Source organism: Tinamus guttatus, unplaced genomic scaffold, assembly GCF_059628265.1.
Source record: "Tinamus guttatus ecotype Peru unplaced genomic scaffold, ASM5962826v1 Tinamus_guttatus_pri_ptg000817l, whole genome shotgun sequence".
In the NCBI taxonomy this organism is placed as follows: Eukaryota; Metazoa; Chordata; class Aves; order Tinamiformes; family Tinamidae; genus Tinamus; species Tinamus guttatus.
Window position 1 is genome coordinate 14,126 of NW_028289351.1, and position 14,210 is coordinate 28,335.

Sequence of the window (14,210 nt, forward strand, 5' to 3'; positions counted from 1 at the left end):
GGGGCGGCTGCAGCGCCGGCCCCGCAGCCGCGGCCCGGAGCTGCGGGCGGGGACGGGGCCCCCGGGGCTCCTGGCCACGGGGCCGCCTGCCCGGACCCGGACCCGGACCCGGACCCGGCTCCTGCCCCGCCGCGCAGCGCCGCCTCCTGCGCGGCCTCTGCCGCCCGCTCCGCCCTATCCTGCCCTGCAGGGCTTTCCCGCATTCTTCCAACAGCCTTTTCCTCCTTTCTCCGCTCGCAGCCCTGCCAGCCCGTGTGTCAGCACGGCGGCTCCTCCCGAGGAGCATCCCCGCATGTTGAGGAGTCACTCACTGATTCCTTATGAGCTGTGAACTTGCTCCCCGGGGTCTTTGTCCCTGCATGTGGGGAACCAAAAAGACCTAAAAAAGACCCGAGGTGCTGCAGATTGTGGGGATGAGAGGAGGCTGCGGTGACCAGGCTGCAAGCCTAACTATACTGCTTCCATCCCATACATCCCAGGGGGAACCCTCACTTTTCCTTAGCCTCCCCTGGCTATGTGGATATTTGGATGACACAGGCCACTAGAAACACCTGCATGAATTCAATGCCTTGTGGTCCTGGACAAGCCATGGACATTGGCAAAGGGAAGAGAATCCATTCCCATGGCCTTCCCTTGGCCAGACAAGTACCTGGCCCTAGGCAAGTCTCAGCGTGAGCAGGAACCCTGCTGCTCTGCTGCCCGCTGACAAATGTGCTCCTTTACAGGTTCTTGATGCTCATGCCCAGCAGCATCATGGGCCAAATACTGGTAGGAGGCAAAAAGCATTCCATGTCATTTCTGAACACCACGACCTTCTCCCAGCATCCTTCTTTCCTGCTGGTCGGCATCCCTGGGCTGGAGAAGGAGCAGTTCTGGATCGCCTTCCCCTTCAGCATGATGTATGCCATTGCCGTGGTGGGGAACATCACCCTTCTGGTCTTCATCAAGACCGTGCCAAGTCTGCATGAGCCCATGTACCTCTTCCTGGCCATGCTGGCCTTCACTGACCTGGTCCTCTCCACATCCTGCCTACCCAAAATGCTCAGCATCTTCTGGCTGGGCTCCAGGGAGATCAGCTTTCCCTCCTGCCTTCTTCAGGTCTTCTTCATCCACACCTTCTCGACAGTGGAGTCGGGCGTGCTCATGGCCATGGCCTTGGACCGCTATGTTGCCATCTGCTACCCCCTGCGGCACTCCAGCATCCTCTCTGTGCCTGTGGTAGTGACACTTGGGAGCCTGGTGCTGGCGCGTGGGGTTATCCTGCTCATTCCCGTCTGCTTCTTGCTGCACAGGTTGTCCTTCTGCCAGAACAATGTCATCTCCCATGCCTACTGTGAGCACATGGCCGTGGTGAAGCTGGCCTGTGGGGACACCAGAGTCAATGTCATTTATGGACTCTCTGCAGTCTTTTTGGTGGTGGTATTTGATGTGATGCTGATATTTGTGTCCTACACCATGATCCTCCGAGCAGTATTGAGGCTGCCATCCACGGAGGCAAGGCTCAAGGCCTTCAGAACCTGTGCATCCCATGTCTGTGTCATGCTGGCCTTTTACACGCCTGCCCTCTTCACCTTCCTTACCCACCGCTTTGGGCAGAGCATCCCTCACCATGTCCATATAGTTTTGGCCATTGTCTACCTGCTGCTGCCCCCCATGTTAAACCCCATAGTTTATGGGGTGAGAACCAAGCAGATCCGTGACAGGGTGGTCCTGCTCTTCCAGCAAAAGGGAACCTGAGCAGCCTCCTGTGAAATCTTACCCACAAGGAGCAGGTGTCAGTCACTGTGGTAGCTGAGTGTTGGTTTGTTGCACTTCCCTGCATGGAAAACCCTTTCTGGGACCTTCATAAAGCTGCACTGCCCTGTGTTCACTGTGCAGGGTGGACGTGAAGTGCCTGCACGTGTGTGTGTTTTCATGCAGAATGGCAGGCCCTCTGATCCCTTCCTCCTCTGATGATATTTCGGGACTAATATTGTCCATGTCTTTATATATATATGTGTGTGTGTATGTAACACCAGACAGGCAATAGCTACAGATGTCACCTGAGCACCTTCAGCACCATGGATGACAAGTGGGTGCTGTCCTTGGTCCTGGTCCTTTCATAGGGGGCTCAAGGGGCCGTTCAGACCCACTGGTGACACCCCTCCCTGCAGCACACCATGGCCACCAGTGCGTGCACAGGACATGCGGGGCACCCGCTCTGCCCTTGCTGGGCGGCAGCACCCACAGCATCACGCGCTGCTCCCAGCTCCCCACGTCCTTGGCCGTGTGTGAGGCCCAGGGCTGGGTGATGTGTGCCCAGGTGCTGGCAGAGCACGGCTGTGCCCAAGGGACAGCCAGGCTCGCCGCAGCCCCAGCCAAAGCTTTCCCAGCTGCCCTGGCCCCGGCACCCATCACGTGGCACCTTCCACAGTCCCACCAGGTGCTGGAGGTGCCTCTGTCCCTGCCCCAAGGAAGGACCCTGATGCCACGTGTGCCTGAGCAGCAAGACCACCCTCCAGGACACCTGGGCCAGGCAGCGCGGAGCTGCACCTATCGCCCCTGCACGGGGAGGGGGCAGAAAGCCGCGGGCCCGTGGCCTGGAGAGCAGAGCGCAGCAGCGGGAGCAGCGGGGCCCCTCTCTCAGGAGCTGAAGCCGTGCGAGCTCCCAGGCTGCCCACGCACAGCCAGAGCATCAGGGCACGGCCCTGCTTGGAGAGCGGCTCTGTCCCCTTGAAGGCAGAGGAGGCGTCGCCGCATCCCCAGGGCATCCCGTGCATCCCTGCATGGGGCGTGCAGCCCTGGCCCCGCTCCGCACGCGGCTCTGCGCGGGAGACGTGCTGCACGGGGCTGCTCTCAGGAGGCACCAGGCACTGCTGCCCCAGCCTGTGTGCCCTCATCCCCCTCCTGGGGCCGGCACGTCATGCTGGGCTGCCCAGGGCCTTGCCAAGGGCTACAAGAGACCCTGTGGTGGCAGCCCCGCGCATGAGGCTCTGCGGGGCTCTCTCCTCCCTTCCAGGAGGTGCTGGCCTGGCAGCGTGTGCGCGAGCGCTGCCCAAGGGAGAGCATCGCAGCCAGAGACACCAGTTCTTCCCACCGCACCTTCCCCCGGCCCCGCCAGCTGCATCTCTGGGCTCTCCTGAGCACAGGGGCCGCGCGAGGCAGCTCCGCGCTGCCGCTTGGCCCCACTGCCGCTGCTGCTGCTAGTTCCTGCCCTCAGCCGTGCTGTTCCCCTCTGCAGAGACCAGAGATCCTGTCTGCACACGGGATTCAGGTACTGCCTCTGTGTGGCACTACTGGGGGTGGTGGGGGCTGCCCAGGTTCTCCCTTTTTCTTTGAGGGTTCCTCCTCCTGCAGACAGATCTCCCACCCTGCCAAAAGCTCCTGCACTTCCAGACAGGTCACCCTCTTGCTCTGCCTGCCATCCTACAGGTGTGCTCCTCTTGCAGATTTTTTTTTAGTCTATATCTCTAGGCTCCGACTTCTATTTTCTATTTGCTGTTTAAAATACTTTTTTCCTCTTGCTGCTGCATCTGCACATTCAGAATCACCCTTTTCTGCATAGCTCTTATGGACCCTAATTTCTTATAGTCAGTACAATATGTGAGCTGAGCTGCTGGAGTCCTTGGCCCCAGACAGCAGAAGCGCAGGCTCCCCTCAATCTGACAGAGGAGCCACCTCTCCCAGCAGAGGAGGCAGCTCTGGTGTCTGAGTGAGCCCATGAAAGGCATCTTGTCTTGCCCAATGACACCTAATGCCCAGGGCACACAGCCTTGACCCACTTCCTTAGAGAAGGACATCTAAAAGAGAAGCTCTTTTGGCACTGAAATGAAGGATCTGGGGATAATAAACAGACCTAAAATAGAGGCTTCCTTCCCAAATTTCCCATAGTTCATGCATATAGGCCTTCTTTCATGTGGCATGTGCTCTTCCTGAAGGCCAGGTTATATTCCTGGAGCTTGTGCTACGCAGAGCATAGAACATATAGAGCAAAATAAACTGCTCTATATGTGAGAGCTGTCTCCTATGAATGGTCCTTTATCTCCCCTAAGTCCTGAGCTGAGCTGTCCAGCACCTGATGGCAGCAGTGTCCAGTGCCCATCTGTGCCAGACACTGGTGTTTCTTGTGCTCTGCATTCATATTCATGCCTTTGCTCAGTCCTCCTAGCATTACTCTTCACGCTGTTGTTGCACCTTGTGAAGAAACAGACTCAGTCTGGAGTGCAGAGTGAGACAACTTTATTTCCAAACCAACTTCTTTTTATAATTTCTTAACACAAGTGTTACCAAGCTTAGAACCAATCAGCATGTGGCCACCTGCACGGTTGTCCTGGCTTTGTTTCTTTTCTTCTGACAAGACACTCCTCACACGGGGCAGGGGGAGGTGTTCTGCAGGGCTCCTCTTTCGGCTCTGTCCCCCTTCTGCGGCAAAGACTGACATCCTTGTGGTTAACTATCTGCTAAGAAGGTACTATTGTCTTTGAACAAGCCTCCACACGCTGTGATTTCTTTCATATTTCTCTTCCACTGCAGACCACCTCCAGCACATGATGCCTCTCAACAACTCCACATCTACCCAGATCACATTTATCCTCACGGGCATCTCTGGGCACAAAAGGTTCGGTATCTGGCTCTCGCTTTCCTTCACTTTCCTTTACGTTGTTTCACTTCTGGGCAACTCCTCCATCCTGTACGTCACCAGGACTGATCCCAGCCTCCACAAGCCCATGTACCAATTCCTCTCCATGCTGGCCACCACAGATTTGGGGTTGTCCCTGTCTACCCTGCCAACCATGACGAGCATTCACTGGTTTAATGCTAGGGAGATTGGTTTTGATGCTTGCTTGGCTCAATGTTTTTTCATTCATGTTTTCTCCTTCTTGGAGTCCTCAGTGCTTCTGGCCATGGCCTGTGATCGCTACGTGGCCATCTGTTACCCACTGAGGTACTCCTCCATCCTCAGTGGTACCAGGACAACCAAGATTGGACTGGCTGTCCTGTGCAGATGCATCTTTGCAGCTATTCCTGCAGTTCCAGTATTAAGAAGGTTGCCATTCTGTCCATCCCACGTGCTCTCCCACCCCTACTGCCTGCATCAGGATTTGATCAAGCTGGTTTGTGGAGACATCAAATTCAGTTACTTTTATGGCCTTGCTTTAGCCTTTCTCATCCTCACATTAGACCCAGTGCTCATCCTTGTGTCCTATATCCTGATTGCTAAGGCAGTGGTGAGCACTGCATCCCCAGGGGAGCGTCTCAAGGTTTTAAACAACTGCTTGTCCCACATCCTGGCCGTCCTCATCCTTTACATCCCCATGCTTGGCTTGTCCATGGTGCACCGTTTTGGCAAACATGCCTCCCCTCTCGTGCACATCCTCATGGCCAACGTCTACCTGCTGGTGCCCCCCGTGCTCAACCCCATCATCTACAGCATTAAGACCAAGCAAATCCGCAGGGGTGTCCTCAGAGTCCTCATGCCAAGGCAGCTTTGCATGGGGAAGGGAATGTGAGGGACGTGCAGGGACAGATCCCAGCTTGGGGGCAGAGACCTGGTGAGAAGTAGGGCTGTGCCATGGACCAAGGCAGCTTCTCCGTTGCACACCTCTCCCACTGCACGTCCCCCATTTGAAAATGCTCCCGTTTCCTCTCCGCTGATCCCGTATGACACATCGGGGCTCTGCTGGGTGACCACACATCTCAGTATAGCTGGATCACAGTCAGACTGTGATGAGAGGAGCAACAAACAGGCAGGGAAACCACGGAACCTCATCCCTGGGAATCCCTTGCTCCTCAAAGCACCAGAGTTGCATGAGCAAGACCTTCCCCTGCTTTCAAATCCCCCTGGCCCTCTTTATCATGAGAATCCCTTTCCTGAATGCTGCACAAATTCTGGTGGTGTACTGGATAGAAAATGGCATGGCATTTTTGTGGAGTGTGGAGGGAAGGGGAATGCGGGGATCCAAGAAGGGAATCTTGGCCTTGTCCAAGATTTATGATGCCAGGCGGAATGTCAGGGCTGGGGTTGGAACAGAAATGATCAAGCCAAGAGGAATGGAGAACTGTGCTAGCAGAGGCCACTCCCTTCATGGCTCTGCTCAGCCTCTGCACCTGCTCACCCTTCAGTCCCTCCTCTCTCCTTAGTAAAGTGCTGGCAAACTGGGCAAGCACCACTCTCTTCTGGGCAAGTGTGGGTCCTGCTGTGTCTGTGGGACATGTGGATGTGTGTGTGTGTGTAAGAAACACACCAGTGAGATTGGAGCTCAAGGAGGCAGCAGGGTGGCTTAAACGTCCTGGGGCAAAGCAATGGTCTATGCCATGAGCCTCTTGCTAAAGGCCAGTGCTGTTGGTCAAGATGCTGAGATAGCCACAGAGCAGGGGAAGAGCTGGGAACAATAAAGTCCTTCTTCCCCTCAATACCATAGCAAGCAGCAAATTGAAAGCCCCTCAATTTTGTTTCAAATGCCTCTTTAGTTCTTTAACCAAAGAGAAGGAGGGATGGAGCAAACAAGCATTTGAAGGGAGAAGGTAAAAGTGACAGCATCAACCAAAGATAGAAATATCTCTGTGCTATATCACCTTCCCTTGAGCCAGATAACAGAAAGACCCTGCTCTACACTCTAGTATAAATTGCCTTAAATAATTCTTGCAGGGAAAAGAACAAGAGAGGAGGTGCTCTCCCAGGGACCCTGGGGTTCTCTCTGCTTGTCCTGTAGCCAAACACTGATGAACTCCCTAAGGGACTCCAAGGCTCAGATGCAGCTCCAGGCTCATTAGTGCACTAATACAGTGTGGCTGATGCTTGGAACAGGCCACAGACTTTGTAATGAGCTGCAGAGCCTCAGCACTGGGGTCAGCAGGCTCTCTAGTTCCATTTACCTTCACCTGCAGGCCCTGCCCCACTCCTCCTCCCCTGTATCAGTAACAGTCCTTGCTATAGTTATAACCATATGTCTGGAATATTTGTTTAACAATTACTAAACCCAATGCAGTGTAGCCCGAGATCCTCTTTACACAGATACCAAACACAGGTGGTTATTTATTGTGAAGAGAGAGAGCTATGACTCCAACAAAAGGAGGTAGCACTGAGAAATACCCATGGAGGGCAGAGCAGCACCGAGAAGCGCCTGTTGAGCAGAAGTAACCATCACCCTCTGGGCTCTCTAGTTCCATTTACATTCACCTTCAGGCCCTGACCCACTCCTCCTCCCCTATATCAGTAACAGCCCTTGCTTTAGTCATAGCCATATGCCTGGAATATTTGTTTAGCAGTTACCAAACTCAATGCAGCGCAGCCAGAGAACCTCATTACAGAGGCAGCAGAACATCCCTTTAAAAAAAAAGAAAAAAAAAGTCATAGCTGTATGTCTAAAATATTTGTTTCACAGTTACTAAACCCAATGCAGTGAAGCCATGGACCCTCATTACAGAGACAGCAGAAACAGGGGGTTATTTATTGTGAAGAGAGAGAGCTACAACTCCAACAAAATGAGGTAGCACTGAGAAATACCCATGGGCAACAGAGCAGCACTGAGAAGTGCCAGTTGAGCAGCAGTAACCATCACTCTGTGCTCCATCCCCTTGCTACAAGAAAAGGGTAGTCAGAGCAGGCTCCTGCCCAGCACAGGACATCCCCAGGCATGAGGGCACCACCCAGAGCTCCACACCAGCCTCCGAGGTCTGGGAAGGAGGGCAGGGAAAGAGAGACCTTCCCCCTCTCACTGCAAGGGGAGGAACATATCAAGGTGCAAGAACAGCAAAACCCATGACAAACATTTCCTGGTCGACACAAAGACTGCAGACAAAGCTGAGGGATTTCCAGGCCATCTCCATCCCCACAGCAGCCAGGGCATCCCCTTCTCCAGAGGGAACAAGCCAAGGCCCTTGGGAGGGCCATGGCAGATGCCACCAGCCCAGGGCCCTAGGGCACCAGCACAAGGACCAGAGGCAGCAGGACCCACCACGGCAGAGCACACACGGATCGGCCGCTCGCCCCAGGGCTCACGTCTGCCACGTGAGCAGGAGAGGATCTCTTCTTCCAAGCGTAGTATTTGGCCACGAGCGCATTGGGGTTGCCCTGCGCAGGATCAAACCACAGCTGGATGCAGCGCCCACTGCCCCGCTGCTCCGTGCTGTATTTGTACGAGTGGGACCAGATCTTCTCACACAGGTCGGCCGCGCGGGGGAACACCTGCCAGAAGGGCCTGCACGGGGAGCCCCAAGGACAGCGGTTCGTTCCTGAGGGGGGACACAGCACCAGAGCCACATGAGCCAGCACCTCCCGCTCCTTCCTTGCGCCCACGCGGCAGGCCCTGCTAGGAGGCACAGCCCAGGCTGCGTCTTGGGGTGCTCTCTGCTTGGCCACCAGCCTCCCGACATGCCCAAGCCAAGACAGCTCCCAGCACGGAGCCCCAGGCAGGGAGCAGGGACGTGCCCAGCTCCAGGGACACTCACCCGTGGCCCAGTTCCAGCCCTTGTGCCAGTTCTCCTTGCAGGTGAGCGAGTCTTTGCAGTCCTCCCACCACTCCTCGCAGTCCTCCCTGCACAGCGGCACGTGCAGGATGCGCTCCCGCCGCCAGCTGCTCTCGGCCTCCAAGGACACAGGGACACGCACGGGGCTGCTGCCCATCCACACAGGGGCTCTGCTGCAGCGCACGCCACAGCCCCAGCCCCTGCCCACCCTTGGCCCTGGCCTCCAGGCCTGAGCACATGCCCCCATCAAGAGCAGCTCCTGCACCACCCTGCCTGGCCCTAGGGACACGCTCACAAAACCCTGGCCCAAGGCACCTCTCGCCTGGAAAGGCCACCAGGGCACACGTGCCAGCCCGGCCCCACGCAGCTCACAGCCCCCAGGAGGCACCAGCACGGAACAGCCCCTGGCAGCAGCACAACCCCACGGCCCTCAGGGGCAGCAGGGCTGGCCCTACCTTGTCGATCCACGGCCCCAGGTTGGGCGAGCACTCGTACAAGCACGTGTCCTGCACAAAGTGCCGCTTGCACTTGGCTGCCATCAGCCCACAGTGGTTCCAGTTGAACTTGTACAGGTAGGACTGCTCCTTGTGGGCTTCGGAGCTGGTGTTGGCCGTGCAGCAGGCGTTGTCCTTCCAGGGGGAACACTGCAACGGAGCAGCAGAGCAGCCCGTGGGGAAGGGCAGGCTGCAGCTTGGAGCAGCCACAGGCAGCTGCAGCACCAGCTCCCTGCACTGACACCCACAGGGCTCCAGCACCTGCCCATGCGCAGCCACCCAAGGGCACCTGAGGCCCAGCAGCATCGCACCTGCCCATAGAGCAGCCCCTCCGGGCCAGGCTGCCTCTTGTGGTGCTTGGCATCCATGCAGACGTTCAGCAGCTGCTCCTTGGTGGCCGTCACGGAGCACGCGGCCAGCACAACAAGCAGCACCTGCCCCAGGGCCATCTCCACAGGGCTGGGGAGCAGCAGAGCTGCACAGACTAGGGGACAGCAGGGGACAGTGTGACCAGGAGCTGCAGGGCAGAGGCTGCACAAGGCACCACCACCATCAACACAGGGCTGCACCAGATCCCTTCCTTTGGGGATCCCTTTTCCCTTAAGCCACCTCCCTGCTCAAGCTCAGAGCTCTCACAGCCCAAAGCTCACACCAGCCAGCCACCCCCAAGCTGGGGATGCTTTTTAGCTAGGGCTCCAGAAGGAAACACTGAAAAGCAGAGGAGAACAGCTCAAAGCAGCAGCAGGCCAGGGCCCTGCCTGCACCACCAGCTGCAAGAGGCCCACACATTCACTAAGGAAAGCTCCTCCCTCCCCTGCCTTGGCAAGGCACAACAACACAGTCAACTACTGCTTTGAAGACAAGGCTTGCAAAGCACAGAAAGGAAACATTACAGACTGCACTGCTAGCAATGACACAGGGGAAAACAACAACTGCTGAACTAAAGAAACCACACGCTGCAGAAGCAGCTACACTGGAGAACAGCCAGAGAACAAACTAAAGAAAGAGCCCCAAGCTCACCAGGCAAGAGGAGACCCTCCAACACCTCCACCAGAAACACCCAAAAGCACCCTGAACTCCAGCAGCCAGGGCTCAGCTTTAATAGGAAAGTCTCCTAACACAGATGCTGGAAGCACCTGGAAGGACTCCTAGGCTTAACGAGGTTTAGCAGCATCACCTTTGAGCAGGGCTTTAGGGACAGCTGTGCTGGGGTCTCTCCCCTGGGGAGACCCTTGAGTGGCTTGCTCTGAAAGACAGCTCTCCCCAAGAAATAAAGACAAGAGGTGCAGTGCTCATGTTAGAACCCAAGGTGCACAAAGAAGTGCTCTTGTCTGAGAGGAAGGCTGGGAACTCCCAAACTCAAAACCAAATTAAGGCCAGCTCATGAGAGGAAACCAAAAGCCTTGCTGCAAAGGCCGGAGCACTATAAGGGAGCCAAAAGGCAGGTTTGATTGCAGGACCCCTTGGCACGTGCCTGTTGCCTTGCCATGCTAGATTCTTCAGTGACAGCCCTGAATTGGGCGCAGGAAGGCATCCCCTGAGCAGACCCTCTTTCCAGTGTCCCTCCTGAGAGGCTTCAGCTCCACTAGACCCTCTTCTAGCAATTGATGCAGCCTCAGGACGGCCTGTGTCCTCAATCCCACCTCAATGCGTTTGCTCCCAACCAGCCACGTGCTGTGTTCCTTCTTCACGCCTCTCGGTCTCGGATTTGCAGGGAGCAGTGATTCCCCATCCATCTGCTCCGTGCCTGTGCCAGCTGCATCACATCTGGCCTCAGCTGCCTCCTTTCCATGCTGGAGAGGCCCTGTCTGCTCGTGCCTTGTGGCAGGGCTTCCCTTCCACCACAGAGACACAACTGCACAAGTATCGCAGACACACAAGCCCTTTCGTGCTTAGTTTTCTCCTCCTTGACAAGGAATTCCCACTATCTACTTTGGTTTGGGGCATACACGTGAGCTCGGTGCCATTCTGCACTCCCTGCAGTCCCAGCAGGATCCCTGTTCTCCATGGCACAGGCGGGTGGGGGCTGTGGCCAAATGGGCACACATCTTGTAAAGAAAGCCCAGAATGTATTGCCAGGGTAACTGGGGTTTGAATACTCTAGCACAACATGGAGATTTCCTATAGGTGGTGCATTTCTGTATATCCAATATTTATTCTTGTCTTTTTTATCGCTAATAAATATTTCTGTCCATCTACTGGTCTGCATTGCTCTAATGGGTGAGATGTTCACAGCTGTGGGTCTGCATTGCCAGCCTGCCTATGTATTCTTTACCACTTTAAAAAAGATTAAATGACAAAAAAAAATCACTTGTAATCACTGCTCTTCAGATAAGCAGATATCAGTGCTGCACTTTTCTGCCCCATCTATGTGTCCGTGCAGACAGCAGCCCTGGGCCAGATGGGCACAACTGCCTCTTCAGCCCCTCTTCTGCTCCCAATGGCCTGTTTGGGGGGAGCTGCACAAGCCCTTGAGCCACCACGTTTAATCTGAGCCTCTGCAAGCCGCTGTGCCAGTTTCTGCCCATGGTGCTCAGGACTGATCTCTCTCTGTCTAAGATGCCAACTGCCCTGTGTGCTTGCAAGCCAAGACATGAGTCTGGATGCTCATTTTGCTTGCTTTTTATTTCTGTGTCCTTAATCTTCCTCTTTATCAGTGAGTATTTCCTCTTGTTAAGGATTATTGAAGCGGTAAAAGCATGGGTATTTAATTGTGAAATCCATGGAGCTGCAGTGACTGGCAGTGCCTCAGCACAAGAGGAGAAGCTGCCACGCGAGCAGAGTGGCCAAGGGCAGGTAGCGCTGGAGCAGGGGCACCTCACTGCTGTGAATGATAGAGGGGACTCAGCAAGGAGAGGGCACCACCAAGCTCCTTACAACAAAAAAAGAAGGATTTGCGAGCCCTACCTGGCCCCCCCACCTTGTGCATGTGCAGGGACCACTGCAAGTCCCTCCTCGAGCATCCTGGGCTCTGCGGGCCTGGGCAATTAAAGGGCCTGGCTGCAGCCGGTCCCTATCCACAGCGCGGGGACGGCTGGGGCTTGCAGCTCCCTGTGCGTCCCAGCCCTCCAGGGAGCCTCGGCCGCCTGCTCAAAAGCTCCCGCTGCCGCCGCTTGGGCAGCGGCTCCTCCTGCCGCAGCTCCGCTCCTCCCCGCGCAGCAGAGCCCCACGAGCAGGGCACAGGTGAGAGCTCCGCGCCCGCCTGCCCCCCGCCTTGGGCGCTGCGGCTGCGCTACGCGCTGCTGCCCAAAGGAGCCCTGTGGTGCCCCGGCCTTGCTGCTGCGCTCTGCCTCCCCTGGCCGCCCGGAGGACGAGCTCCTGGCAGCTCTGCGCCTTGCTCACGGCGCTCGTGGGGAGAGCGAATCCCTCCGCAAAGAGGGACAGCGCTGCAGGGCCGGCAAGGGCGGGATGGCCACCAGGGACAGCCCCTCGCCTTGCACAGGCACGCCAGGCTGCAGGGGCTGTGGCCCGACGTCCCCCCGCTGCCCCGCACACGCTGTCTGGGCTCCTGCGGCCACTTTGTGCCCAGGGCCGAGGAGCGGCGCCGGCCAGCGGCTCCCGGCGGCTCCCCGCGGGCAGCGGAGCCGGGAGCAGCGCGCGGCTCTGCGGCCGCTGCCGCCTCCCCCGCTCCGCTCCGCTCCGCTCCTCGCTGCCCGGCCACGGCGGCCAGAGCCGCGCTCGGGGCCGGGGCCGCGTCCCGGCGCGCTCGGGAGGCTGCGCGGAAGCAGCGAGCGCCGGCGCCGCGGCCGCTCCGCCAGCCCCGGAGCCGCGTGTGCCCCGCAGCTCGGCGCTCTGCCCGGCGCCCCCGGCTCCGCCCGGGCCCGCCCGCTCGGCCCCGCCGGGAGCCGCCTCGGCGCGCTCGGGCCGCGCACGGGGCTGCTCTGCCGGGGGGCGGCTCCTCCCGCCTCCTGCGCAGCCTCCGCTCCGGCCCCGGCCCCGGCCCCGGCCCCTCGGGGCGGCTGCAGCGCCGGCCCCGCAGCCGCGGCCCGGAGCTGCGGCCGGGGACGGGGCCCCCGGGGCTCCTGGCCACGGGGCCGCCTGCCCGGACCCGGACCCGGACCCGGACCCGGCTCCTGCCCCGCCGCGCAGCGCCGCCTCCTGCGCGGCCTCTGCCGCCCGCTCCGCCCTGTCCTGCCCTGCAGGGCTTTCCCGCATTCTTCCAACAGCCTTTTCCTCCTTTCTCCGCTCGCAGCCCTGCCAGCCCGTGTGTCAGCACGGCGGCTCCTCCCGAGGAGCATCCCCGCATGCCGACGAGTCACTCACTGATTCCTTATGAGCTGTGAACTTGCTCCCCGGGGGCTTTGTCCCTGCATGAGGGGAACCAAAAAGACCTAAAAAAGACCTGAGGTGCTGCAGATTGTGAGGATGAGAGGAGGCTGCCGTGACCAGGCTGCAAGCCTAACTATACTGCCTCCATCCCATACATCCCAGGAGGGGACCCTCACTTAACCTATCCCAGCTATCTGCATATTTGGATGACACAGGCCACTGGAAACACATGCATGAATCAAATGCCTTGTGGCTCTGGACAAGCCATGGACATTGGCAAAGGGAAGAGAATCCATTCCCATGCCCTTCCCTTGGCCAGACAAGTACCTGGCCCTAGGCGAGTCTTGACCATGAGGCAGCAGTGTGCTCTTGTGGCCAGGAAGGCCAATGGGATCCCGGGATGCATTAAGAAGAGCATCTCCAGCAGGTCGAGGGAAGTGATCCTGCCCCTCTACTCAGCCCTAGTGAGGCCACATCTGGAGTATTGTGTCCAGTTCTGGGCTCCACAGTATAAGAAGGATGTGGAGCTGCTGGAGAGGGTCCAGCGCAGGGCAACAAGGATGATCAGGGGCCTGGAACATCTGCCCTACGAGGAGAGACTGAGGGAGCTGGGCCTGTTCAGCCTGGAGAAGAGAAGGCTGAGAGGGGACCTGAGCAGTGTCTAGAAGTACCTCAAGGGAGGGAGTGCAGAGGATGGTGCTGGTCTCTTTTCAGTGGTGGCCACTGATAGGACTAGAGGAAATGGCCGGAAACTGAAGCACCAAAAGTTCCACAGGAACTTAAGGAAAAATTTCTTAACAGTGAGGGTGCCAGAGCACTGGAACAGGCTGCCCAGAGAGGTTGTGGAGTCTCCTTCTCTGGAGATCTTCAAACCCGCTTGGACGCAGTCCTGTGCCACGTGCTCTAGGTGACCCTGCGTGTGCAGGGGGTTGGACTAGATGACCTCTAGAGGTCCCTTCCAACCCTAAGCATTCTATGATTCTATGAGTGTCAGCCTGA

The 14,210-nt window shown here is 57.6% G+C and overlaps 3 protein-coding genes across 3 annotated transcripts; 2 read left to right on the top strand and 1 right to left on the bottom strand.

Annotated features, from left to right (window-relative positions):
• Positions 1 to 789: 789 nt before the first annotated feature.
• LOC148591426 (olfactory receptor 52R1-like) lies at positions 790 to 1,737 on the top strand. The gene has a single exon (XM_088537600.1). The coding sequence runs from the start codon at positions 790 to 792 to the stop codon at positions 1,735 to 1,737; it is 948 nt and encodes a 315-aa protein (XP_088393726.1).
• A 2,789-nt stretch (positions 1,738 to 4,526) lies between these two features.
• On the top strand, positions 4,527 to 5,489 carry LOC104574467 (olfactory receptor 51Q1-like). The gene has a single exon (XM_010221728.2). The coding sequence runs from the start codon at positions 4,527 to 4,529 to the stop codon at positions 5,487 to 5,489; it is 963 nt and encodes a 320-aa protein (XP_010220030.2).
• Positions 5,490 to 7,897: 2,408 nt separating this feature from the next.
• LOC104579234 (folate receptor alpha-like) lies at positions 7,898 to 9,403 on the bottom strand. Its single transcript, XM_088537575.1, has 4 exons — positions 9,254 to 9,403; positions 8,904 to 9,092; positions 8,431 to 8,566; positions 7,898 to 8,214 (listed from the first exon to the last, which is right to left on the bottom strand). The coding sequence occupies exons 1-4, from the start codon at positions 9,389 to 9,391 to the stop codon at positions 7,898 to 7,900; spliced, it is 780 nt and encodes a 259-aa protein (XP_088393701.1). The 5' UTR covers positions 9,392 to 9,403.
• Between the last annotated feature and the right edge of the window lie 4,807 nt (positions 9,404 to 14,210).

Excerpts from the sequence above, each read along its gene's own strand:
- LOC148591426 (XM_088537600.1), top strand. The coding sequence starts at position 790 with ATGTCATTTCTGAACACCACGACCTTCTCCCAGCATCCTTCTTTCCTG.
- LOC104579234 (XM_088537575.1), bottom strand. The coding sequence starts at position 9,391 with ATGGCCCTGGGGCAGGTGCTGCTTGTTGTGCTGGCCGCGTGCTCCGTG. Across the intron at positions 8,567-8,903 it reads TGGGGCCGTGGATCGACAAG|GCCGAGAGCAGCTGGCGGCG; the intron begins GTAGGGCCAGCC and ends GTGTCCTTGGAG. Across the intron at positions 8,215-8,430 it reads GGGCTGGAACTGGGCCACGG|GAACGAACCGCTGTCCTTGG; the intron begins GTGAGTGTCCCT and ends GTCCCCCCTCAG.
- LOC104574467 (XM_010221728.2), top strand. The coding sequence starts at position 4,527 with ATGATGCCTCTCAACAACTCCACATCTACCCAGATCACATTTATCCTC.